This window comes from Maniola hyperantus, chromosome 10 (assembly GCF_902806685.2).
Source record: "Maniola hyperantus chromosome 10, iAphHyp1.2, whole genome shotgun sequence".
NCBI lineage: Eukaryota > Metazoa > Arthropoda > Insecta > Lepidoptera > Nymphalidae > Maniola > Maniola hyperantus.
The window spans coordinates 11873166-11899406 of NC_048545.1; the positions used below are offsets into that span (position 1 = coordinate 11873166).

The 26241-nt window shown below is 34.9% G+C and overlaps 2 protein-coding genes across 8 annotated transcripts in view; both read left to right on the forward strand.

The window, feature by feature from the left end:
* The window catches only part of CASK (peripheral plasma membrane protein CASK), a 306261-nt gene extending 291366 nt beyond the window's left edge, over positions 1-14895 (forward strand). For 2 of the 7 annotated variants that reach the window (XM_069501489.1, XM_069501492.1), the window contains 11 exons: positions 43-207; positions 979-1047; positions 1391-1420; positions 1981-2079; positions 2485-2623; positions 4278-4322; positions 5498-5617; positions 6232-6342; positions 6464-6571; positions 6789-6964; positions 7429-14895. In XM_069501489.1, the coding sequence (XP_069357590.1) occupies positions 43-207; positions 979-1047; positions 1391-1420; positions 1981-2079; positions 2485-2623; positions 4278-4322; positions 5498-5617; positions 6232-6342; positions 6464-6571; positions 6789-6964; positions 7429-7608 (1242 nt within the window). In that variant the 3' untranslated portion in view covers positions 7609-14895. The remainder of the gene's footprint in view (positions 1-42; positions 208-978; positions 1048-1390; positions 1421-1980; positions 2080-2484; positions 2624-4277; positions 4323-5497; positions 5618-6231; positions 6343-6463; positions 6572-6788; positions 6965-7428) is intronic. The other 5 variants (XM_069501490.1, XM_069501494.1, XM_069501493.1 and 2 more) reach the window with 3 other exon arrangements.
* Positions 14896-17154: 2259 nt separating this feature from the next.
* YL-1 (Vacuolar protein sorting-associated protein YL-1) lies at positions 17155-26051 on the forward strand. The gene is made up of 9 exons (XM_034972757.2): positions 17155-17434; positions 18255-18378; positions 18652-18787; positions 20414-20590; positions 21336-21411; positions 21863-21972; positions 23066-23213; positions 24096-24251; positions 24739-26051. The coding sequence occupies exons 1-9, from the start codon at positions 17304-17306 to the stop codon at positions 24929-24931; spliced, it is 1251 nt and encodes a 416-aa protein (XP_034828648.1). The 5' UTR covers positions 17155-17303; the 3' UTR covers positions 24932-26051.
* Positions 26052-26241: the final 190 nt, after the last annotated feature.

Here is a 26241-nt window from a genome sequence, read left to right on the forward strand (position 1 = left end):
TATCAAATGCCAAAGGTGCTAAAATAAACGAATGTTTTCCAGGGCATAACACTTAAGTTAGCAGATGACGGCCGGTGTATCGTGGCGCGAATAATGCACGGCGGCATGATACACAGGCAGGCCACGCTGCACGTAGGTGACGAGATCAAGGAGATCAACGGCACGCCCGTCGCTAACCAATCCGTTGCGCAGCTTCAAAGGATGCTGGTATGGAACTTTATAATTAGATCAGCAATGGAGTAAAAATTATGAAAAAATACAGCTGCCTTCGCACTGATGACAAATCCTATTAAGTATATTGGAGTTGTCATTAGTGGATCGGGAATTGGGAATGCTTATGACAACTACTGCGGACTCACACTTTACATCGTGATAATCAAATGATTCGATAATCTATACAATTCTTCTACTATACTAGCTTATGCCCGTGACTTCGTCCGCGTGGACTACACAAATTTCGAACCCCTATTTTACACCCTTAGGGGTTGAATTTTCAAAAATCCTTTCTTAGCAGATGTCTACGTCATAATAGCCATCTGCATGCCAAATTTCAGCCCGATCCGTCCAGTAGTTTGAGCTGTGCGCTGATAGATCAGTCAGTCAGTTACTCAGTTAGTCACCTTTTCTTTTATATATTTAGATTTCTACACCTATTCATTTAATATTTGAACACCTATTCATAAGGATATAATTTACGTGTTTTTGACGTCAAAAAATCTAGGTGCATTTCGCTTTAAGTTTCTCAAAATATGATTTCAATGTCGCAAAGTGTTAAATAGAATCCGAACCGGTATGATAAATGAATTAGATGATTTGAGATGGAACGTACGTAGGTACGTGGTATGGCGGTAATTCAAAACTTGGCAGCATTTCAACTGGCACTCAGTTTGCGTTTAATGAAATAAACGTGAAAATTTTAGATTTTATTCTATAGGATTTCAAAAAGTACTTTTAAGTTATTGGATTTATATCTTACAGCGAGACGCCCGTGGATCGGTTACCTTCAAGATAGTCCCATCGTACCGATCAGCACCACCACCTTGTGAGGTAAAAAAAAATGAGATTTTTATTTTGTTCACTTGAGTTACTTATAGAGTACTTGGCAACCCCCTAAAAGCTCTGTGTTCTAGGAATGTTTTGCATTTTGCTGACACTTTATTTAAAGAAGGCAACCTTATTAAAATTAGAAATTTGAAGTGTGTTTAATGTAGTTTCTAACATTTTTATTTGAAATAGTTGTGTGGCACTGACATGGTACAAGACTAACAAAACTAAGTAGTAGTTGATAAATGAAAGTCGGCAAGCGCACATAAATAACCAATTAATGCTTGTCCTATTGGTTGTAATAAAAAAATTACTGAAATAAACTTTTTATTTTTCTTCTAACTAGCTATTCCGGATAAAGCCTTCGCCCGTGCTAGTAAGTAGCGATTACCAGAGCCGTTGCTACTTTATGTTGTTTTTGTTGGTCATATTGTTGGTATTTATGTTGTTTTGTGTTGTTACGTCCCCCGGGCATGGCTGCGCGTCCCCGCGATCTCCGCCGTTTCTGTGCGCTTGTTGTTCTTTACCACAGCTTCTTTGTTTCATCTCGCATTTATTAACCCCATCATTTGTAGTTCATACTTCTCTCTTCAATCTTCGAAATTATGTTCATACTCATTTTTATTTGCGTGAAACATATGTATGCACATTTTCAATATCTCTCCAAATATCATTATTCTCTATCATAGTTTGTTATCAACATATTGGTCTAAAAATATTAAAAATCAATAATTCAAATAAACTTATGTATGTTAAGCTATTGTAATTTTTCTAAGCTAGAATATTGCATTAAATTTTGAAACAGTATAAAAAGTATTCTATGTGAAATCATATTAATTCATGCTCTGCAATCAGTAGGTACATCAAATGTAAAAAGTATCAGCTATTAAAAATTCATTTCTTTCTTACAATTTACTTTGATTTTTATCTTTTCAGATATTTGTAAGGGCTCAATTCGATTACGATCCTCTAGAAGACGAGTTGATACCATGCGCTCAAGCCGGCATCGCTTTCACCACTGGAGACATATTACAGGTATTCATAAATTCAATAAGTATTCCATTAAAATTATTTGCGTTACCTAAGTTACATTCGCTTTTATCAAAGTTTCTGAACAATCTTTTCAGACAATTTGAACAACTGGACAACTTCAATTGATGTAGGAAAGCTAATGATTTTAACAGAAGTGCGATTCACTTATTGCGAAGTACTTGTAGTTGATGATAGTGTTATATAGCTTTTAGAACATTTTTTTTAAATATTGTGGATAATAATGAACTTGATAAAGCCTACACTTTAGCATTAGGTCATAATATTGCGAGATAACTTGGCGTTATTGTCATTTGTATTCTCTCAGTAAGCGATTGCTAAAAAAATAACTTGGGGTTAGGCCAACTGAATCTCCCCTGAATCAAGCTGTATTTACTGATAACTTTTCAGATTATCAGTAAAGACGATGCTCACTGGTGGCAAGCTCGCAAAGATGCTTCCGGAGGATCAGCCGGGCTCATACCCAGCCCTGAACTGCAAGAATGGCGAGCCGCCTGCGTGGCTGCAGAAAAATCCAACACTGACCAAGGTTTGTCATAAACCAATGCTTTATGTTTTATCCTATGTTTGTTGGCTATTCTAGGAAAGTTTGGTGTTGCTTGGTAATTACTATTATGGTCAGACGGATGCAAATCGGAAAACCGTTAAAATGATTTTGGAAGACGCTTTCGAAACTTGTTCTATTGAGAAGTTCGACTAAGTACTTATAATTTATTGATGCCATTAAGGGCCTCTAGAGAAATTACTGTCTGGCCATTTCGAGACGTTAGTTTGTGTGTACTATAGGGAATACTGTCATCTGCAACGCTCCATTTCCTAATAGAAATCTGAGTACAAAATTAATCACCCTACGCAATTACCAACATTGGCACTAAACTTTATGATTAATAGATCTTAAACTCTTCCAAATTATCAGCAATCTACAATGAGGATTATGAATGATTTATAGCGAAACATTCGAATCAAGTTGTACCTCTTGTATTCAGTTTTCGTATTAAAGTTGCTATTTTTATAGATAATGTTTGTTGTCACTTAAATTGCCTGACCAGTTATTAAATGATTTAGAACTTTGATAAATTCTCATTTATATGTTTATACGAATTTATGCCAACCTGAATGCTCCTTCAGGAGTTTTTTTAAAAGTTGATTTTGATAAGAGAGAAAGCTTGCCAAGCAGTGTTTCATGTTAAATATAAATTTATTGGTATTAAGTGTTTATTGACGTCATATCAATAGTTAGAAATTTATAATGATTTTTTTATTTTAATCATATTATCATGTAACTCTAAAGTCATCTTTGTATTACTTTTATTAGTTTTTTGCAATGTTCTCTCGTTTTCGGTAGAACATCTACGTTACTGTTATATACATTAACATTTCATGTGTTTCTTTCAAACATTGACATCTATGGACAAATCTGCAGTTGGTATGTAAAGAATCCTTTATTTCCTACTTTATTAGTAATACAAGCTCCCCATGTATGATATATTAAATATTATTGTAATGGCCAAAATTTTACCTTTGCATGGTATTTGTTCCAAACCTTGTGAGCTAATTTCAAAAGTAAACTTAGATTATAGAATTGGCAAAATTTTGTAGGTATTTACTTAAATAACATTTGGAGGACATTTTAGAGGATGTTTAAGGGAGTTTGCGTTATTTCCAATAACCTGTGTATATTGGGATATGCTTAGTCAAATTAACTTATTGTTTTACGACTTGCTTTATAGTTACTAATTAATGCCGTACGATTTCTTTAATGAATTTCAAAAGGATGTCTTAACGACTGTGTGTTTTCTTAGGGCGATACTCTTCGAATTCGCAGTTTTTTAGAAGATACAAAATCTTTAGCCATTATTAGAAACTAAGTCGTATGAATTTATTTATGTGCCGTCCATCCTTCACCCCCACAAACTTTTCTCGTCCTTATTTGTTTTGAAATCTAAAAAACCAAACGCCCATGTAAGTAGTATTTAAAATTTGAATATCTATTGTTTGTCGACGTAACTTTTAAGTTATAGCTGTTGTATCGTTTCTATCCAGTTGAATAAAGTGTGAGTCCCGTATACATTTGGCTAAGCATCCCCCAAGCTATGTGCCCTATTGTATAGTAGTGGCCCATACCATACCATTCCATTGCGATTTTGCGTTTGCATGACCGTGTTGTAATGTTGTGCGGCTAGGAGCTGAAGGGTGCGTGTCCCATACCGACGGATGTGAAAACACAGGTAACTAATTTTTTTGCATTAATAAGATAACTACAGAGCTATGAGTGTATTATCCAGTCCTAATGCTAATAGATAATATTACTTTGCTCGAAATGAAAATAATAGAACCAGAAGTGATGTAGTAAGAAGTGAGCAGGAGGTGTCAACTGTCAAGATTATCTTGATAGCATTTCGACTGGTGAATATAATGTAGATAGATCCCTACACGAGATGGTTAGAACTATATCGTTATCTTCTCTGCTTCTAAAATAGGATTAGAGTTATAATATTACCTATGTATAAAAAATTGTAAGGAGACGTTTTAGTGACTTAGTATATGTTAAGAATGTCTATGGTAGTTTTCTTAGTGTTCAGACTAGGAATTTTCTAAAAGAGTTAGGTAAAGATATTTATGACCTGAAACAAAAAACCAGAATGATTTTTTCACACGGTGAAGTAATAAGAGATTTAAATAATTATCATTATTTAACAAAGAGTAACTTTATTAGGCAGGTACCTACCTACCAAATGTGTTTACATGTTAGTCGACGATGTATAAAAATATAATTGTTCTATGTGTATTATGCACTAACTGACTTATGTACAAGTACGCTGGAAGACGAGTGCCATATTGAATGTCAGTTTTTTTTTTGAGTCGTTGCGCCCCACGAACGAACGGGAAGAAAAATAATTGACTCTTGGTATTGAATGGTCTTCGTGTTGACACTATGTTGACAGATGTCTCATCAATAACACAGTTCCGAATACGAGTTCCGAGTTTGATCCTCACTGCTGCTATCAGCACCTAGATAACGAAAATCAAGTTCCTTCAATGGGGTATTGGCCTACATTAAAAATAAGTTTTTCTCAGTGATGATTAAACAGAAAGAATTCCTGTAAAATCCACGTCCTTTGTTAGTTTTAAGTGTATAAACCATTTTAATTTATCGATTAAATTAAAAAAGTACGTCATTGTGATGTGAAGTCACATTACAGTATTTCATAGAATATCGCATACTAAGTGCGCGTTTTGACGTTTGATAAAAAGTTACTGATTTGACTGGTTGTCAAATACCGTATTACAGGTTGGCAATAGCAAGTCCAGCGTACTTATATTACATAGTAGACGTTGGTGATGTTATGTAACATACCAATACTACTTATTATTGACGGTTGTTATTTTATTCTTGTTACAGTCAATTGTTCGATATTCGGACGGAAAAAGAAACAGGCGAAAGACAAATACTTGGCGAAGCACAACGCCGTGTTCGACCAACTCGACGTCGTGACCTACGAAGAAGTTGTAAAGCTTCCGTGTAAGTACTACTGGTAACTAGCGAACTACTTTGAAAGTCATTTGAAGCGGGTGTGTTTGAAGCATTGAGCTGGTCTATTGCGAAACTTTATCACTGAAACCTTATTGGGACAATCGCTTTTTCCCGTCAATGTTGTACTTTAAACTGCTAAAGATAGACAATGGGGCCGATTCTCTTATACACAATCTCTAAACTAAACTAAAATGACGCGTCTAAATCTATTGCTATCCTTGTCATAATGTTGCTTGCGGAAAGGGATAGCACTAGATTTAGACCTGTTAATTTAGTTTGGTTTAGAGATTGTGTACAAGAGAATCAGCCCCATTGAACCTGTAATTTTTCAAAACAAGCAAAGCCTTTAAACATTCATTGATACAGAAGATATCGGTAATTTTGAGTAAGCTTTGTGTAGTGCAGTTCTAATTTCACTAATTGACTTCGATATAATTTAATGAAAACTGACTTCTCCTACCTCCTACTACAGAAATATATTAATCACACAAAATATTTTCCCATACATTTCCGGTATTGTAAATACCGACTGATGTCTTGTCCTAAAAGTATTCTACATAGTTTGGGTCCACATAAAAGTAACCTAAATCATTTACTTTCAGCTTTCCAGAGAAAAACGATAGTGCTGTTAGGTGCCCACGGCGTCGGTCGCCGTCACATCAAAAATACGCTCATAGCGAGACATCCCGACCAGTACGCCTACCCTATACCACGTAAGTGCATTTAAATATGGTAAAGATAGAAAGAAAGTTCCCTTTCTAAGCGAGCGTTTTGACGTTTGATAAAAAGTCGGTGATTTGACTAGTAGTCATCATCCGTATTGTATCGTTTCAGACACGACTCGACCGGCGCGCGCCGACGAGGAGAACGGCAGGCACTACTACTTCGTGACACACGACGAGATGATGGCGGATATCGCTGCCAACGAATATTTAGAATATGGTAGGTGAAATTAAATTAATTCTTAAAATGAGTAGGTTCTGTAAACGTTTGATAGCTACATAATAGATCCACAGGCAAAGCAGCTGATTTCGAGAGGGCGCCACAAGAGGTTCGGCCAATGTCAATGTCAAAATTTACAACTCAACTAGTTACGTCAACTAGTTTTTAGGATGTCACACTAACTGTCACATTATTTGTATATTATTCTATTTTCCAGGTACTCACGAAGACGCCATGTATGGTACAAAGCTGGAGACGATCCGGCGCATCCACTCGGAGCGCCGCATCGCCATCCTGGACGTGGAACCGCAGGCGCTGAAGATCCTGCGCACGGCGGAGTTCGCGCCTTACGTTGTGTTCGTCGCTGCACCCTCTTTGAACAACGTGGCCGATGTGAGTAGGGGCTATATTATCTGCGGTCATACTTAACTGACCAAACCAATCTAATCTGAACTAAACTAGCCCAATCTGAGCCAATTATAAAACGACCCCGAATACAATTATTTATTCAAAGTTTCTTCGGGGTTTCGGACACAAAATTGTGAACGGACGCACATTTTTAACAATTTTCATTTTACATTAATTTTATCTGACCCAATTCTATCCAACTTAACGAAATGCGATCTGACATGACATAGTCAGCTGGTCATATCTAACCTTATCTGAGCCACTTGAAAATAGCTGTTATGCATGAAGATGCGTCCGCATCAGAAAGGCAAATTGAGATAAAAGGCGAGATAAAATGCGAATCGATGCTGACAGATGTGATTTCATCCTAAACTGACCCTCTTAATTCGACCCCAACTTCAAACTGTATTTAAAGTTAATAATAAAACTCATTATTTATTTATTTCCAGTATGACGGCTCCTTAGAAGTGCTAGCCCGAGAATCAGAACTGCTCCGGCGTACATACGGCCACTATTTCGATATGTCGATAGTCAACAACGATATCGACGACACTCTGGCGCAACTAGAAGCGGCACTAGCGAGGATGCGCTCCACACCTCAATGGGTGCCCGTCTCTTGGGTGTACTGACTTACCGACTGCTATCTTTAAGATGATCTGCTAACTGAAATGAACTTTTTGCTACAAGGAATAGAGTTCTATTTCATTTGAAGGAAGGTTAGTGCTCGTCTTGTGGGTATACTGATTTACCGACTGCTATGTTTAAGATGATCTGCTAACTGAATTGAACTTTTTGCTACAAGGAATAGAGTTCTATGTCATTTGAAGGAAGGTTAGTGCTCATCTAGTGGGTCTACTAATTTACCGACTGCTATCTTTAAGATGATCTGCTTACTGAATTGAACTTTTTGCTACAAAGAATAAGGCTCAATTTCATTTGTAGGAAGTGAGACAGACCACGGTTTAGGATGACGTTGGGATGAATGGGTTGGTTGACGTTATAAATCGAAGACCTCGTCTTCGTCGGCGAAGACGCTGTGCAGTGGTTGTGGATACGGGTGTATTGTTTGTTATGATTTGATTGTCAGGGTTGTTATGGCCGTGCTTAGGGTGTCTTTTATCAGAGAGGTGTTGCTGCTGTTGTTCACTGGCATTTTTAAAGCTGTAAAGGCTATCTGAGTGAGTGTCTGAGTGTATCTGAGGTTCTAAATGGTTTTATAAAATGAGACTATTGGTAGGTGTTCTGTTAAAATAACAATTTATATCGTAACAAATAACTCTTTATAGTGGTTATGTTAATTGAAGTTAAAGATTTGTCATGGGAAAAATTTAATTTCCTTTCGCAGTTCCATTCATGTTTAACAGTATCGTCGAAGTTCTAGCACCTATCGTAATTTGTGAAAATTCGATAGTAAACAAAATGTAAATCAACAGATCATACATACTACGCTACATACTTTAGTACGCCTATCAAAAGGATAGTACTCCTTTTAGATCCGACACTTTTCATTAGTTGAACCTTTTTTGCACTTAACAGTTTCTGAATCTAGTCCCACCTAAGATATACAAAATGGGAGTATACTTTAGACTAGACAGTATTAACGAGTAGAAGGTATATTACAGAGTATAAGCTAATTAGCTTACACAATGATCAGTTTAATTAATGATTAATGATAGCAGATCATAACTTGATTTTTTTTAACATAGCAAAAAGTTCAATTCAAAAGAAAATTGGAGAACAATGGCGCTGATTCTGTTGTATTTCTCTAAACTAAATTTAGAGTATCTGTATCTTTTTTTATATTGCTAAAAAGGTCGGAACATGAAATCAAATTTATTCTTTGTCCTGCGTCGTTCCCTCAATTTTGAGGATCATGGCTCCCCTTAGATGCAATCTTTGCTACGATGTTTTCCATTTCTCTCTGTTTATTGACGCGTTGATTGCATCGCAGATAGGTGTGTGAACCGCTTCTTTTTGAATGTAACATTTAAGAACTCTAAATTTGAGTGCACGCTACATATTTAAACAATAGGCTCGCCACTGGCCGCTAAAGTCACGAGGTTTGACAGCTCTAAATCAATTTTAATACTCAAACTGTGTCTGTCCTTTTCATATTACATTAGTAAGAAGAGGATGCGAATACTCTAAAATTTAGTTGTGCTCAGAATCAGTACCAGTTATTCTGAAACATTCAAACTGAAGAGACAACGACATCTAAAATAAATAAATTTATAAATTTGATGTTTTTTCATCACGGTTGTAGACTTTTTACAATAATTGAAACGTTTAAAAAAAGATCATGTAGGTACTGGCACAATACAGAATTGTTTTTTCTATGATTCTTATTGACATAGTAGGTATTAAATTAAAACTGAATTATAATAAAATATTGCTAGTGATTGTTTCTGGAAATTCTTGTTTTTTATTTAAAGTACAACAAAATATTTTATTTGGATCATGTTATTTATAAAATTAAGTACAATATCTATTTTTAAATGTGAATGTGATGTCCAGTCAATGATAAGAATTCTCGAATACTGAGTAAAATTAAAGAGTTGACATAGAGAGTAAGTAGGTAGTAAAATACCTAAATAAAGAATCAGAATGGGAAAAAATAGTTGGTTTTATGTGTGCTCAATTTTTTTTTTTTTTTTTTAAATAATCTTACAACATATTTTTAATTTATAAAGGTCCAACTTTATGGCAAAATTTAAAATATCTTCTTATTGACTGGACTAATGTTTCATTTTTGTATAAAAAGTTTAGTGAAAAAAAGAACAAAAAGACATTTCAGTCTGGTTATATAAGTTTAAAGTTGTAGGCCTTATTATTAATTAAAAAATACACACTGCTTATACATGGCTTAAAACATGAATGTATAATAAAACTGGATCATGCGTTCCTAATACCTACTCGAAGCAAATACCCACTTATCGCTATATCCCACTTCGACTGACAAAATTAGAGTGTGAGGTCGGACCGCTGGCTGGGGTCGCTCTGTATCGATCGGCAGTCGAAGTGGATAGCGATAAGTAGTTGTTTGCTTCTAGTAGGTATTGGGAGTTCTCTATCCATTCATGGCACGTCAAAATATGTATGACAGATATACGTATAAGCCATAGATACACATATAGTGTATGTATGTATGTCATTTGTGTTTCTGTGGTGCAATAAAGTATATACATACATACATATAGGTACGTCAGTATTGTACATAATGATCTATAGTATAAGCAGTATGATTTTTTTATTACTAAGGATTTTACAGTGTTTATTTATGTAATAAATATATTTGTGATAATCTTTGTTAATATATTTTAATTGTTGTGTTATTGTTTTTAATATTAAAAAGTTGATTATAACTTACTTTTAAAAAAACATCACATTTTCTTATTTTGGTACAATACCGCTCAACAGATTTTGTGCCAAAAAAGTAATAATCGTAATAATTCGATTGTTCATTCGATTTTTAGAACAGTGTACATAAATATTATAAATTATAATATATTAGATAAATGACAAGGAGGGGTAACTCGTTAGGGTATATTTGTAGCTCAAAATGTTTACTTCAAAATTTAATTCTAAGGTCTATCCTACTAATAAGTATTGAAATGGTTATCCAACAAAGAAACAGTGAAACTCAAATATAATAATAATCTTTAACACAAAATTTGTAATTTTTTTTTCAATACGAAATACATTTTTTTACAGTAAAACTTCATTAGGCGCGACTTGAGTGTAGAGATCTTTTTCCGGACGGAAGTAACGTTCAAACGTCACTTCCGCCGAAAATGGCTGCCAATTGCATCAATTATTTTGTTTAGGCCGCCAACTTTTATCGAGGTGTTCTAGCCATTAATCTATAATATACACCTGGATTGTTTACTCATAATATCTACTTGAAGCAAAACCTACTTATCATCCCACTTTGACTGCCGAGAGAGAGCTAGTGATCGCACCGCACTGGCGGCCATTCTCTCGCTCTAATTTGTTTTTCGAAGCGGGGTAGCGATAAGTAGGTATTTGCTTCAGGTAAGTATTGGAAGTGAACTCTCCTTTACTTCGTCGACGCCGACGGCACAATGTCGTCTTACTAACTAAAATGTTTCTTGGTTGGAAAACCTTTTTACTATTAAGTATATCACAGGTTTTTAGAATTCACAGGGTTGGCTAAAAGTAGTCTTTAATTTTATTTACTTTCTGACTTAAGCGATTGTTTTTTCTCTACCTACCTACAATAAGTAAACTGACAATTTTAATTATCGAAATTTAGTAAACTTGCTCATTTCGTTCTTTAAAAAAGTACTGTACTTATTTTAATATAACTGATTTATTATGTTATCATTACATATATTATCAAATATTAAATGTCGGTAACTGGAAAATAATCTATAAACACGACAGAAAGGGAAATCTTTAATTATTTTCCGTGCCACTGATTTTCTTCTCATATTCTCCATTATTTACTTATATTTACGACAGGTCGAGGTGAAAATTGGTGTGAGGACGCCCTGCACACCCACACAGCCCCTGCGCTACCCCGGTGGGGGATAGCGCGGGTGACGTCCGGGTGTGTGGGGCGTCCCCCCGCCTCATATCCCAATTACCTTCTCGACTTGTCGCGTACTATACTTCGATAAAGAACTTTCTCTATTCGCCGCGTATTTGTTCTTCATACACGATTGCACTTTTGCATTCCTGTACAGATATTATAAATACCTACCTAGTAGCGGATTTTACTATATACCTATCACTATTACTCAATTATAAATACTTTTAAGTATTTTAAAAATAAGCTCTGAAAAAAAACCTTTTTAACTATCTTCAAATTTTAAAGGCAGATTTCAAAACTCCTTTTTATAATATATAAATCAAAGGAGTAGGCTGCAGAGAAGTAGATTATAACTTTTTTTTAATAATTCTCTTTGGTATAGCCATCGCGATCGAAAATCATAAAGCCCCATGTTTTTTTATTGGTAAGATCTTTTCCTTTTTTCGTATTTATTATATTATTTTGTGACGTGCCTACAATAAAAAGTATACTTAATCAATTTTTAACATAGGTTCAAGGAGTCTGCATTTAAAATTCGATCTGTTCTTCTTTTGTTTTCATTTAATAGGCGGAAGAGTTCTTAGTAGTTATTATTAACGTTTTCTCAATTAACAACATTATTTTTTACTAATAAAAACACTATTAGATCTAAAAAAATGTGAAATATAATAATAATTATTATATTAGGTGACGATAAGTAAGATTTTCTTTACAACTTGGTTATGGCAATTATTTCAAATTGTCAAATAATTCATTAGATAAGTTATCAGATAAATATAATCTAGGTAAATTAATTTATAATAATTATCTACACAATATTGAATTTATTGATAGGATCTTGTGACAAAATGGCGTGCGAGTAGCACTATTTTGTGTGACGTTTTTGAATGTGTTGCTATACTTAAAAAAGTTTAATTTGTGTCATATAGATTTTATGTATTAGATCATGTACCATTTGCGCCCTAATTGTAAGTTTGCCATTCATGAACCATAGACAAATATGTATGAAATCCGTGCATGTAATTAGTCATAACTCATAACTAATCTTAAATCTAAACCGGAAATTAAATTACTTTCTGGACTAATTATTATTGACAAAACAAACTATAGTTACTAGTTACCATCAACTTGGTTTATTTAGTTGGTTGTTTATTAAAAAAAATACTAATGCAAAAACAATAATAACTCATTTTTAACACAACACAGCATAGTTTATAAATTAAATATTATGTTATTGTACTAGGTATATTAGTAACAAATTATATCGCGTGCACATTATTGAAAATATTAAATTTTATTTACTTAGACAATGAATTCAATACAAATATATTATTCAATGTTAGGTATTCAATTATTTTAAAACAAAATATTTAAATGTTCAATCGATATAATGAAATTATTACCAAAATAATATTATAATATGAATATTGTACGATATAATATCATTATTGTGTACTTATTGGTTTTTGAATTCTATCAAATGTTTAAACGTACCAAATCTGGCGTACTTAGAACTTTTAACTCAATCTTAGGTAAACAATTTTTCTTTGAGGGTTTGAATTAAAAGTTTTGATTATGAATGCTTAAGTACAACAGTTTTGTGTAACTCTCTAACTAGTTTGTATTATGCAAGGCATGGTTTTAATTGTTTATTGAAACGTTGTATTATTAAATCGAATTTGTTTAGTCTTATTTTGTTAGTCTTTAGACTAATTCGTTAATATATTAATAAAAAATATAGTAGAAATTAATTTTTCGCTGTTAGTGCTACTCATATGAATGAGTGTGAAAGTTTATCGTATGTATGTTATACTTAATAATATTTAAATAAGAGTATTTTCAATATATTACGAGTAAGTAACTACATCACAAAAATAAAAACATTACCCTGAACATTCCATTACCGTCTTTTTCGTTGTTTATTATTAAGTATGATATTTATTAATAAAATTACTTACCTATTTAAAAGTCATTAGAATTTATTAAATTAAATTGTTTTAATGGTTGACATTATTATTTATTTACAAACTTTAATGAAATTGATTTTGTTGATACATTTCTGAAATAAGTTAAGTAATTTACTTACTTGTTAATTTAAATAATATCAAAATAAAGGTTTCGTCAGACTGAACGCGTATACAATATAGTGCACTTCAGTAGTACTAACGTTGCGTCTGTACGTTGCGTATTTTGGACGTCAAACAGGCTAGACGCTCGAAACCACCATACCTACTTGAAGCAAATACCTACTTATCGCAATCCACTTCGATTGCCAAGCGAGAGGTGAGACACCACTGAGGTCCGACCTTTCGCTCTAGTTTGTTAGTCGAAGTGGGATAGCGATATTTTATTTTATTTTATTTATTTATTTATTACTATTATTTAATTAAAACGGGCATAATTACACTAATTAAACTACTAACATAAATATACTTACAAAAAATTGAAATGGAATTAAGTTAGAAATATGTAGGTATTTTCTTCAAGTAGTTATTAGGAGCGCCTAATTCACCCTTATTATTTATTATTATACATTTTTGATACGAACCATCATTAACAAAATATTCACGCACGCGGAGTTATGACGTAATGTGTCGGATTCAAACTTGAATAGAACAATATATCGGCACTAATCTGCGTCGCTATGTATCTTGACGCGCGCTAAGTTCCTACGTGTTCTGTATGACGAAGGCTTTACTATTGTTATTCCCATCCAAAGACATTAATGAAATAATTGTAGGAGGAAATATCTATTCGGAAATATAATGTTAGATATAACACGATATTGAAACGAAAATAAAATGGTCTTTAAAAAATAATAGTTACATGTAATCATAGACTACGGAATAAGATAGACGAAGCATAGAGTACAACGAAGACGTGAAGCCGGAAAGCAAACCTAATTTATAACGCGTAAAATTTAACTCCCCATGCGACTTTTTAACCTTTTGCGTCAAATTTCATGTCCAAAGTACGATTTTAGTTCTTATTTTAAAGTTGAACCGTACTTTTAACATGACCGTTGACCCATAGAGTTAAACTGGCGCGTGAGCAGTCATTTTGTACGAACTACTTACCTATATATTTTTAACTTCGTTATTCACTTTTAAAATCCTTCGTCTTATCTCTTTCTGTAGACTGAAATAATGGTAATAAATATTAAAATTGTAATAATTCAAGTTGATATCAACATTTTTGTTCCTATCAACTGATCACAATAATCTTAAATTGCATGCAAAATGGAAATAAGTGTATTTAAGGTCAGATGACTATATTCCAGATTGTTTCCCAACAATATCTACTGACAATGACTGAAATAAATCATTATAATAACTGTTAAAATTTAATAAAGAGCACAAAATATTGTTTTTGTATTATTTTTTGTCTTCCTTAACCTTACAAAGTTAATCCTAAAAGCCATCCTACTAATAAGTATTATAACTGCGAAGGTGTATCTGTCTGTCTAGCTTTTCACGACCATATTGATAATATGGTCGTGAAAAGCTAGACAGACAACTACTCTATTCTATTCTATATATATTTCTATTCTATTATAACTACTATATACTATTCATTCAACTAACTAATTTTGACTAACCCGCTGCTCGATTGCGGTAGAATTACAGGTACCGTAAAACGGGGTGAATAGGTACGAAATCTAACTTCGCATTGAAATTTACGGATGTTTTGGTACGAATTATGATGCTTTAACTGTTTGTAAGCATCTCCGGTTGTAAGAATTCTTAGGAAACATCCAAAAAATATAAAATAATGATAAATTACTGGTATATTTTAATCAAAATATATGCTGTCCCTATTTATACTTGATCCGGGGTGTAACGGAATGGCAAAGGGGTGAATAGGGAAAAAAGGTTAGGGTTGTCAAACACAAGTTAGTCTATCCTCTAATATTACAAAACTAGCTTATGCTCGCGACTTCGTCCGACACAAATTTCAAACCCCTATTTCAACCCCTTAGGTTGAGGGTTGAGTTTTCAAAAATCCTTTCTTAGCGGATGCCTATGTCTTAATAGCTATCTTCATACCAAATTTCAGCCCGATCTGTCCAGTAGTTTGAGTTGTACGTTGATAGATCAGTCAGTCAGTCACCTTTTCCTTTTATATAATATTTAGATTAGGAAAGTGAAGACTTGTTTGTTTGTAATCGATAAACTCTGAAATTACTGGACTGATTTTGAGAATTCTTTCACCATATTCTATAGCTATTTTATTCAGAAGTAACATAGGCTTATATGTTATTATACATGGCATAGTAGGTATCTAATCTTTAAAAAAAAGCAACCGCCGAGTTTCTTGCTGGTTGCTGGCATTCCGAATCAGTGGTTTGACGATTCAAAAATAAATAAATAAAAATATTTTTACTTAATTAAACTTTTACAAGTAGTGTAGTTACCTATACTTATAAAAGTTTAATTGAATAAAAAAATATTTTTATTTATTTATTTATTTTAATGCCATTTAACAAAATTTTACTAGTCGACTACACAAGAAGGAAGAATGTTTTTGAACAATTTAATTAAATATTTAAAGTGACAGCCCTGTCCCTATATAAACCTTACTGTTCCTATGTGGTTCCTATTTAACCTTGATTCGTTCCAATTCAGTAAGTATAGCGTTCCTATCCACCCCTTTCCCGTACCTATAATCCCCATGGCAAAGCCAAAACCACTTGGTTTCCAATTTTTTCTTTTTTACAGAAAAATATGTAACATTTAGACAAATCTGCTTTTGTGACGCCTCTTAGATAAATGTTTAATGATTTCTAATAGTTTTTGTACTGTTTTATTCTCGTACTGCGTCAAAGTAAACAAAGTTTTGAGACCTACGGCTTAGCGTGTTTTGAACAACGATTTTGCAATGACGATGGTGACGATTTCGTTATTTTAATGTCAATTTGTCTCTGGTTCAGTGTTGCCAACTAAAAGATCAAATAGTCTACTATAGGGAAAAATAATGCTACCAAAATTCTAAGCTGTTTTGGGTATTATTTTTACCTTCAAATCTCATTCCCAGTTTTGTCCCTATTCACACCCCGGTTCCTATTCACCCCGTTTTACGGTACAATGCCACGATCACAATCACCTCTGATTGGTTGACGCTCGCTCACTATTGGCTACAATGAACTGTTGCCATAAGAATCGCACAAATTCAGCCAATCGCAACAATTAATATTTAAATAATGATTGATGCAGGTTTTACGAAATCGACTTACTTACAGGCCTATCCGCCGTACGCATTCATCTGATCAGAGTCCGTGGCACAGTCTGTGGAAATACGTTCCTTTTTGATTTGTATGGAGCTTATGACATAGGATAATCGCTGGTAAGTGGTATCACAGGTATTCTCACGGATGTCGGATAGAACTCGGATGACTGAATATAATCGCCGTATCCTTGGATGAATGATTACCATCTCTATGGCCGTATCAGTTTATTTCTTGTTTATTTAGCCTATGCCTTTACTCTATGGTCTTGTCACTTGGAAAAGTCGAAAACATGTCGAAAATGACAATGACAATAAAATTGACATCACAGAGTACTTACATCACGGTAGCCGTAGTGATTATATACTCTGCACGGTAGGGCCTTAGATGAATGTAGGGCCAATAGTTGACATTGACTTATTATTAGATCGAATTTTGATTTTTGAAATCAATTTTGTTTTTGTTTGTACACACTAATTTCCTGTAATTTTTCGTTCTAAACGGAGTTTTTCTATCAGAATAGGAAGCAATATAATTGATTTATAAGAATGGCTCAACGTGAGCGCCGCTCCAATGCCGGGAATCGCATGGCAAAGTTGCTAGACGAAGAGGAAGAAGACGATTTCTATAAAACTACTTACGGTGGTTTTGAAGAGGTAGCTGAGGATAATGATTATGTGTAAGTCTTATTTGTACAATTATTTCATGCATTTAAATCAATAAAATACGAACACCGCATTAAAACCTTATCTACCTATACATAGACATACTTTTAAGTATTCTTTAACAATTACAGCACTTCTTTTAACTTATCTAAATTCTTAGGTCATAGTAAAAATGCAAACAGAATTAATAAAACTATATGAATGTGAATTAGTAAGTACATGGTCTACCTTCCTACGGATGGACCTACTGTCCAATATAATGATTGATGTCTGTTAGACAAATACCAGGGATAATTACTTATCTGTTTAATCATGAATATACCCATGTGCATACATAATTGGCGCCTATTGCTCTTTTTATGCAAAAAGAATTAATTTACATAGTTTTCAAGAGAAGTTTTCCTCAGCACTCTCCATACAAGCGTAGTTTTGTTTCTTGTTTGAATAACATTGATGAAACAATCAATAATGAAAAATACATATTATGTAAATCTTTGAGCCTGTTTAAGGGTGAAATCTATAGAGCGCACTCCGACTTTGCTTAGACTTAAGACAGAGTTAAAACGAGGCAGGTGTAAATCTCTCACATAAATCTGTCTCGTTTTAACACAATCTTGAGTCTGAGCAAAGTCAAAGTGTGCTCTATAGATCTTAGCCTAACTTTGAAATTATACCTATATGAAAATCTGTCAAAGCACAGATAGGTAAAGCAAAATAAAAAATAGTTTATTAAAAATAGTTTTTGAATAATAAAAATGTTCAAATGAGAATCAAGCTGTGTTTGAATGGAGTGTACTACGGATAAACTCTTATGTAAAATTTTATTTGATTCAGGCAAGAGAGAGAAGCTGACGATGTGGTGGATTCAGATTTTGACATCGATGAGAATGATGAACCAGTGTCAGACCAGGAAGGTGAGGCTAAAGAAAAGAAGAAAATCAACACTAAAGCCTACAAGGTAGGGAAGAAATCTAATTCATGATCTAATGTTAGGTACCTAAAAGAGTAATCTTGTACCTAATTAGAAGCTTCCAATATATAGTAAATTAAAGAAATAGCTTTAAAAGTTTGTTTTTGTAAATACAGATTGAGGGAAACCCCAGTTACCTAATTAATTTCTATATTTATTTCATATTGGAATTTAGAATATCAAAAACATTTATGGTATGGATAAATACAAACTAAACTTGTATAAATTAAAAAAAATTACTAGTAATTTTCTTAATTTCAGGATCCTAATAGAAAGAAAAAAGCAGAAAAAATGAAAAGACCAATGACGAAAAAACCTAAAGAACCAAAACCCAAGGAGGAGGATGATGAGGAAAAAACGGAACAACTTGACCATTCATTAATTGATACATCTACAGGTTTGTAGTTCTTTTTTGAAAAGAAAATAGATTACATGACCAATAGATGATTATAGGGAAGTTTTGACTAGAAACCTCATACCTATACATGACCAATAGATGATTATAGGGAAGTTTTGACTAGAAACCTGATACCTATACACAACCAATAGATTTTGGGGTCCCTATAAAAGATTTATGTTCAGTAGTGGACATATCGGTCAGTTTGGCTTTCGTAGCGGTTTGTCAACAGATTTGGCTATTTTTGCCTTAAAAAGCACTGTAAACTATTACCTCGCCCGGGAAACATCCGTATATGGATGTTTCCTGGATCTGAGCAAGGCATTTGACACTATTAGTTACAATATTCTATGGACAAAATTACGAGCTACTAAAGTTCCTAGTAGAATAGTGGATTTGCTACAGTTTTGGTATACACATCAAATTAATCAAGTAAAATGGCAAAATGACTTCTCAGATACCTATCGCTTGAATTGCGGCGTTAGGCAGGGTGGTATGACGTCACCAATACTGTTTAACCTCTATGTAAATGAACTGATCGGGGAACTGAGCGGGGCTAGGGTTGGCTGCCAGATTGGAGGCGTTAGCGTCAACAATCTGAGCTACGCCGACGACATGGCCCTGCTCAGTCCCTCGGTCTGCGGCCTGCGTAGCCTTATTGAAATCTGTGAAAAATATGCGGAAAAACATGGTTTATTGTATAATGTTACAAAAACTAAAGTTATGATATTCAAATACAAAAAAGGCCCAGAAAATGTTCTGCCCATAAGACTATGTGGCTCCGAACTGCAATATGTTACTAAATTCAAATATCTAGGACATGTATTAAGCGACACGATGAAAGACAATGAGGACCTAGAGAGACAGAGACGGTCTCTGGCGGCAAAAAGCAACATGCTGGCTAGGCGGTTCACCCGCTGTTCCCGACAAGTAAAGGTCACCCTGTTCAAAGCCTACTGCCAGGCGCTCTACACCTCTCAGCTCTGGTACGACTATACTAAAGCCACTTTTGACGCTCTCAGAGTGCAGTACAACAACGCGTTTCGAGCTCTGCTAGGGCTGCCGTGGAGGTGCAGCGCGTCGGGTATGTTTGCGATGCACAGGGTTGACGACTTTTATGCGGTAATGCGTAGGTCGAGGGCAGGATTCATGTCAAGACTGCATACTACTAATAATCTAATAATAATAGAAATGGTAAATATTGTTTATACATATTGTAATTTTTAAATTTTTATATGGGTCCCCCCAGACCTGAAATAAAATATTTTTATTTTTATTTATTTTTTATATACCGGTTGATGACAACAACAATCTTATTAATGTTTGTTACTTTAGCAGTCTAATCTGAAGCATCACTGAATGCATTTTTAGAAAGTAGTTTTATAAATACTACTTAGCTGATTCTCGCTACTGCATCTTTGTGGATTTAGGTTTAGTAAAAATCCCCATGGGGACTCTGATTTTCCGGGTCAAAAACCTATGTCCGTCCCCAGGATGCAACCTATCTCTGTACCAAATTTCATCAAATTTACCTAAACAGATGGGCTGTGAATAGCTAGCAGACAGACAGTCAGACACACTTTCGCATTAATAACATTAGTATGGATGTCATTGTGTACTTTTTAGAAAGAAAATCCATAAGACAGAGTACAGCAGTAAAATCAGCTGAAACCCTACAAAGGATCAAAATCAGGTCGGAATTGAAGAAGAAGAAACCAAAAAAAGTTGAAGAGAGACCGCTGACACAAGAAGAGCTGCTGGAAGAAGCTCTTATAACAGAGAAAGAGAATCTCAAAAGTTTGGGTAAGTCACTTATTATACACTTATAACCAGAACACTAGCAAAAACTTAGCGTTATTGTCATATATTACCTAAACATAATCTAATACCCCTCATTTTGTAGTTTTAGTGATTTAGTATTTTTCAAACCCGCAATATATAGCAAAACTGGGGCCAATGCTCCACCTACGACGCGGCATGGACTCCGAGTGAACTACTTATGAACGTTCGTTGACCTCTAGCGTCAGTCAGATATTTTATTTGCAATACATCGTGATTATTTACAACATTATAGATTTATTTAATATCTTTTTTCGCCTTTTTTTGTGGTATCATATCAGTAATCGTCAGCACTAATAGAAGGAAAACCACTTCAATATACTTTACTTTACTTTAAAAGGCTTTTATTCAACTTGTCACGTAATTATATAGTTATAAGAGAACAAGACCAAACTCCTATTTCTGCGCGCCATTTCGAGGGTGAGAGTGAGAGAATATTGTAATAATCTAAATATATAAAAGGAAAAGGTGGGTGACTGACTGACTGACTGACTGATCTATCAACGCACAGCACTACTGGACGGATCAGGCTGAAATTTGGCATGCAGATAGCTATTATGACGTAGGCATCCGCTAAGAAAGGATTATTGAAAAGTCAACCCCTAAGGGGGTGAAATAGGGGTTTGCAATTTGTGTACTCTACATGGACGAATTCGCTAGCATAAGCTAGTTGTAGTTATAAATTGTAATCAGTGATTTCTCATTTCAGAGAGATTTGAACAGATTGAATTAGAAAAGAAAAAAGTTAGACCAATTAAAAAATCAATCACTGGACCCATTATTAGGTAAGTTGTGTCATTATATTTTTGCTTGTAATTTAAATGACATTTTAACTTATAAAACAATAATTGAAAACAAATAAAATTAACGCTTTATCATCATCATCATCATAATGATAAACCCGGCTCACTACAGAGCACAGAGTATGAGAATAGTTTGGCCCACAGTTCATCATGCTGGCCAAGTGCAGCTTGGCAGACTTCACACACCTTTAGAACATTATGAAGAACTCTCAGGCATACAGGTTTCCTCACGATGTTTTCCTTCACCGTTAAAGCGAGAGATATTTAATGACTTAAAACGCGCATAACTCCGAAAAGTTAGAACTGAGTGCCCGGAATCAAACCCCCGACTTCCCGAATAGGGGGCTCTTGTCGTAACTACTCGGCTATCACGGTTTTTTATAACATAAATTAACGTATATATAACAAAAAATACAATTATATTTTTTTACAGATATCATTCATTCTCTGTCCCCATAATATCAGAAGTAACGCCTGAAGATAAGCCTAGTATAACACCAATCGCAGAGCTCAATCTTAGTGACATAATAAAAAATGAAGATGGTAAGTTTAAGTTAATAGAATTAGAGCGAGAAGTTGGAGACCAATGGTAGGTGTCCGACCTCTCGCTTTCGCTCGGCAGTTGAAGTGGTATAGCGATAAATAAGTATTTGCATTCACCCGGCTGAGTTTGTTGTAGGCTCTTCTCAGACCTGGGCGCGTTTGGAACCCTCGTAGCTTTAGTTTTAAGTTTGCGTAATAATTATCACCACTATATCAAAAAGAGTAATTTATTAGGTACCTATTTTGAATAAATCATTTGACTTTGACTTTGCATCAAGTAGGTACTAGGACTCCTAGGAACGCTCGATCCGCCTTTATCTATACACTAGCTTATGCTCGCGACTTCATCCGCGTGGACTACAAAATTTCAAACCCCTATTTAACCCCCTTAGGAGTTGAATTTTCAAAAATCCTTTCTTAGCGGATGCCTACGTCATAATAGCTATCTGCATGCCAAATTTCAGCCCGATCCGTCCAGTAGTTTGAGCTGTGCGTTGATAGATCAGTCAGTCAGTCAGTCACTCAGTCAGTCAGTCAGTCAGTCAGTCACCTTCTCCTTTTATATATATAGATTCATGGCAACTTCCCTATTTATTGCAATTTTCACACTATGTTATATGTTTACCCGTTTCTTTGTGGCGCTCTAGAGTCTAGAGACTAAACGCATGAACTGATTTTAATGATTCTTATACCAATAGTTTTACCTACTCATACTACTACTACTACCAATAGTTTTATCTCACTCTTCCGAGTGCTAGGTACTAAAGACATCGAAATTAATAAAAAGCAATATGGAGCCCACTAGATATTAGAACAAAAAAAATTAAAATAGAGGATTACAGCTTGTCCGTTCAGTATAACTTTATGTTGGTACCTTTGCAAATCTATCTACACAATAATAAACCCTAAGTTCTAAGCAAACAAAGTAATGGTGCCAACATAAAGTTAGGCGTCAAGTTGTAGTGAATGGACAATAGTACGATATAAATGCAAGTCTTTGAAAATCATACATAGGTTTTTTAAAGCATTTTTCTGTTTAAGTGACCATTTAGAATTTTTGGCTTTGGGGTTTAAAAGTTTCATTTTAATTCAGGTGTATTAACACCGGGTGATTTAAGCGACCCCAACGTATCGACGAGTGAGCCAAAGACTGAAGCAGAGGAACCTGAACGTGACGCAAACAAAATAGACGTGGACGTGGTCGGGCCGGATGAGGAGATCACTATTGAAGATGTCTCTATGTAAGTTTAAGGCATTCCGAACCAGTGGTAAATTAAAACTACCTGACTATTCGTAAGTACTTGTAAAAAGTTTACATGAATAAAAAAACATTATATTCTATTCTATTCTATAAGGTCGATTTTACAGTCACGCTAATGGTCATCAATGGTAGGCGAAATTGTGACAGGTCTCAGGTATTATATGCCATCCGCAATTGCCCCTGAAAATTTATTTAAACACAGTCATTAAAGCTGTCACGATGTATGGTTCAGAATGTTGAGCGGTAAAAGGAACGGATGAAAGGCGAGTACATGCGACTGAAATGCGAATATTGAGATTGTGTGGTGTGACAAGGATGAATAAGATAAGGAGTGAAATTATATAAGGGGAAGTTTGAAAGTTGCGCTAGTGGTAGAAAAGGGCGTATAATGCGGAGGGAAGAAAGCCATGTCACTAGAAGAATGTTAAATATGCATGTGGAAGTGAAAAGAAGAGAGGAGAACCAAAGAAAAGATGGATGGATGGCGCGAAAGAATATATGCGTGTAATAGGGGTGGATAACACCATAACGGATGACAGAAGTGAGTGGAAGAAGAAAACATGTTGTGCCGACCCCACGTAGCGTAGGATAAGGTATCACTCATGCTATCTCGCAAATAGATTTCTGCGCAGATACGCCGAGTAACTCACAAAAGTAGTACTGTACGAGTAAATTACATTCATATTACATGACATATATAAAATCTGTTCTCGCTAATGAATATGACATCAACATACAAAACGCACATGAGTAGAAGAGATGGGTATCTATGAATGTGACGTTAAGACAAATCCAATATGGCGGATATATTAAGCAAAAACTCGTTAAGAAAAATAAAATATGCCTATCAATGTAATTCTAGGAAAGAAGACAAGCCGCCGAAAGTGAAAGAAAACGTGAAATACTACGAAAGGACTTTACTGTCGTTTGAGAACGACATCAAGGACGAAGCCTTCAACGCTTGCTTCCCGCAGACAAAGCCAAAACGACGACGGGAGTTGCTGTGTGCTGTCACAAAGTATGTTTTTCTCTTTTCATTAAAAACTGCGGCTCGATTGCGTTAGAATGACTGCTACAATGTCACGATCGCAATAACCTCTGATTGGTTGACGTTCGCTTGCAACAAGATCACCATAGGTTCAGCCAATCACAACGATTGCAATTGTAATAATGATTGGTGCAGTTTTTTTTAATGTTATGACAGGAATAATCCAAATATATAAAAGGAAAAGGTGACTGACTGACTGACTGACTGATCGATCAACGCACAGCTCAAACTACTGGACGTATCGTGCTGAAATTTGGCATGCAGATAGCTATTATGACGTAGGCATCCGCTAAGAAAGGATTTTTGAAAATTCAACTCTTGAGGGGGTGAAATAGGGGTTCGAAATTTTGTGTAGTCCACGCGGACGAAGTCGCGAGCATAAGCTAGTGTAGTATAATCTAGAAAATTATTTTTGCTTTATACTTTGTTTGTTTATACTATGTAAATATTTTTGCAGGAGGCCAGCGCGATACATAGACCCAATAACCAAACTGCCATACCGAAGCGTAGACGCGTTCCGTATCATCCGCGAAGCGTACTGCCAACAGCTAGAAGCGCGGGGAGACCGCAACGACCCTGCACTCGCCGCGTGGCTCAAAGCGAGGCGAGCGCAAGCCGCGTCGTCTTACGTGCAGATTCATATTAAATGAGCTAATTAAATGTTATAGTCTAGAAAATTATTTTTTAAATGAGTTAGTGCATGACAAAACTTATTTTAGACATCGTTATCAAACTACAAATGAATCCCATAATCAAACTGCTGCACCGAAGCGTAGGCGCATTATCCGCGAAGCATACTGCCAACAGCTAGAAGCGCCTGCACTCGCCGCGTGGCTCAAAGCGAGGCGAGCGCACGCCGCGTCGTATTACGTGCAGATGTGAAATAGGCATCTTCTAGGTAAACGCGTCCCATCTTAGGCCACATCATCACTTCCCATCAGGTGTGATTGTGGTCAAGCGTACACCTATAATGAATAAAAAAAAAAAAAAAGATATATACTAAATGAGCTAATTAAATATTATAGTACATAGTAATATTGTCCAGAAAATTATTTTCGCTATATTCTTTGTCATTTGATTGAGTTTCATAATATTAAATGAGCTAATTAAATGGTATTGTGATAGTATTATCTAGAAAAAAAAATTTTTTTCTTTGTCTTTTAGATAAGTTAGAGCAAGACAAAACACATTTTTGACATGGTTATCAAACTCAAAATAATCTAATGATCAAAGTCCAAACTACTGTACCGAAGCGTAGATGCGCTCCGCATCATCCGCGAAGCGTACTGCCAACAGCTAGAAGCGCGGGGAGACCGCAACGACCCTGCACCCGCCGCGTGGCTGAAAGCGAGGCGAGCGCAAGCCGTGTCGTATGTTAAGTGAGCTTATTATATGTATGTTCAAAATGTTATATAATAGGAATAATGTAGTATAATTTAGAAAATTGTTTTACTTTATACTTTGTTTTTTAAAACGATTACTTACCTTTACCTTCTTATCATCTATAAGTAAATGTACATATACATTGTAACTTACCAATTTACAGTACGCGGCAGAAAATAATGTAAATCGACCTTTAGAATGAGATTTCGAGTTTGTGGAGCGTTGTCTGTGTCACTCATACCTATGTCACGTATTGTCGGTCTCAACAACAGAGACAATGCTCTACAAAACCGCTATGTCGGTCGATGTACAATATTTTCTGCCGCGAACTGTACAACTATTTGAAAGTAATAAGAACGATAATTAATAAAAAATTGGATGATCATACTTTCTGAGTTTTTTTGGCATGGTGTAGCTTGATCTTAATGCTTGAAAACTTGCATAACTTTATGTCTAGCTAACTAGCTAGCTATAGATCTAAAGCAAGACAATCCATTGACCTATTATTGATTTTTAATATGATTGTTTTTGTAATGTTATAGATGAATTAGGATCCTTAAGGCCGACCTACACTTGC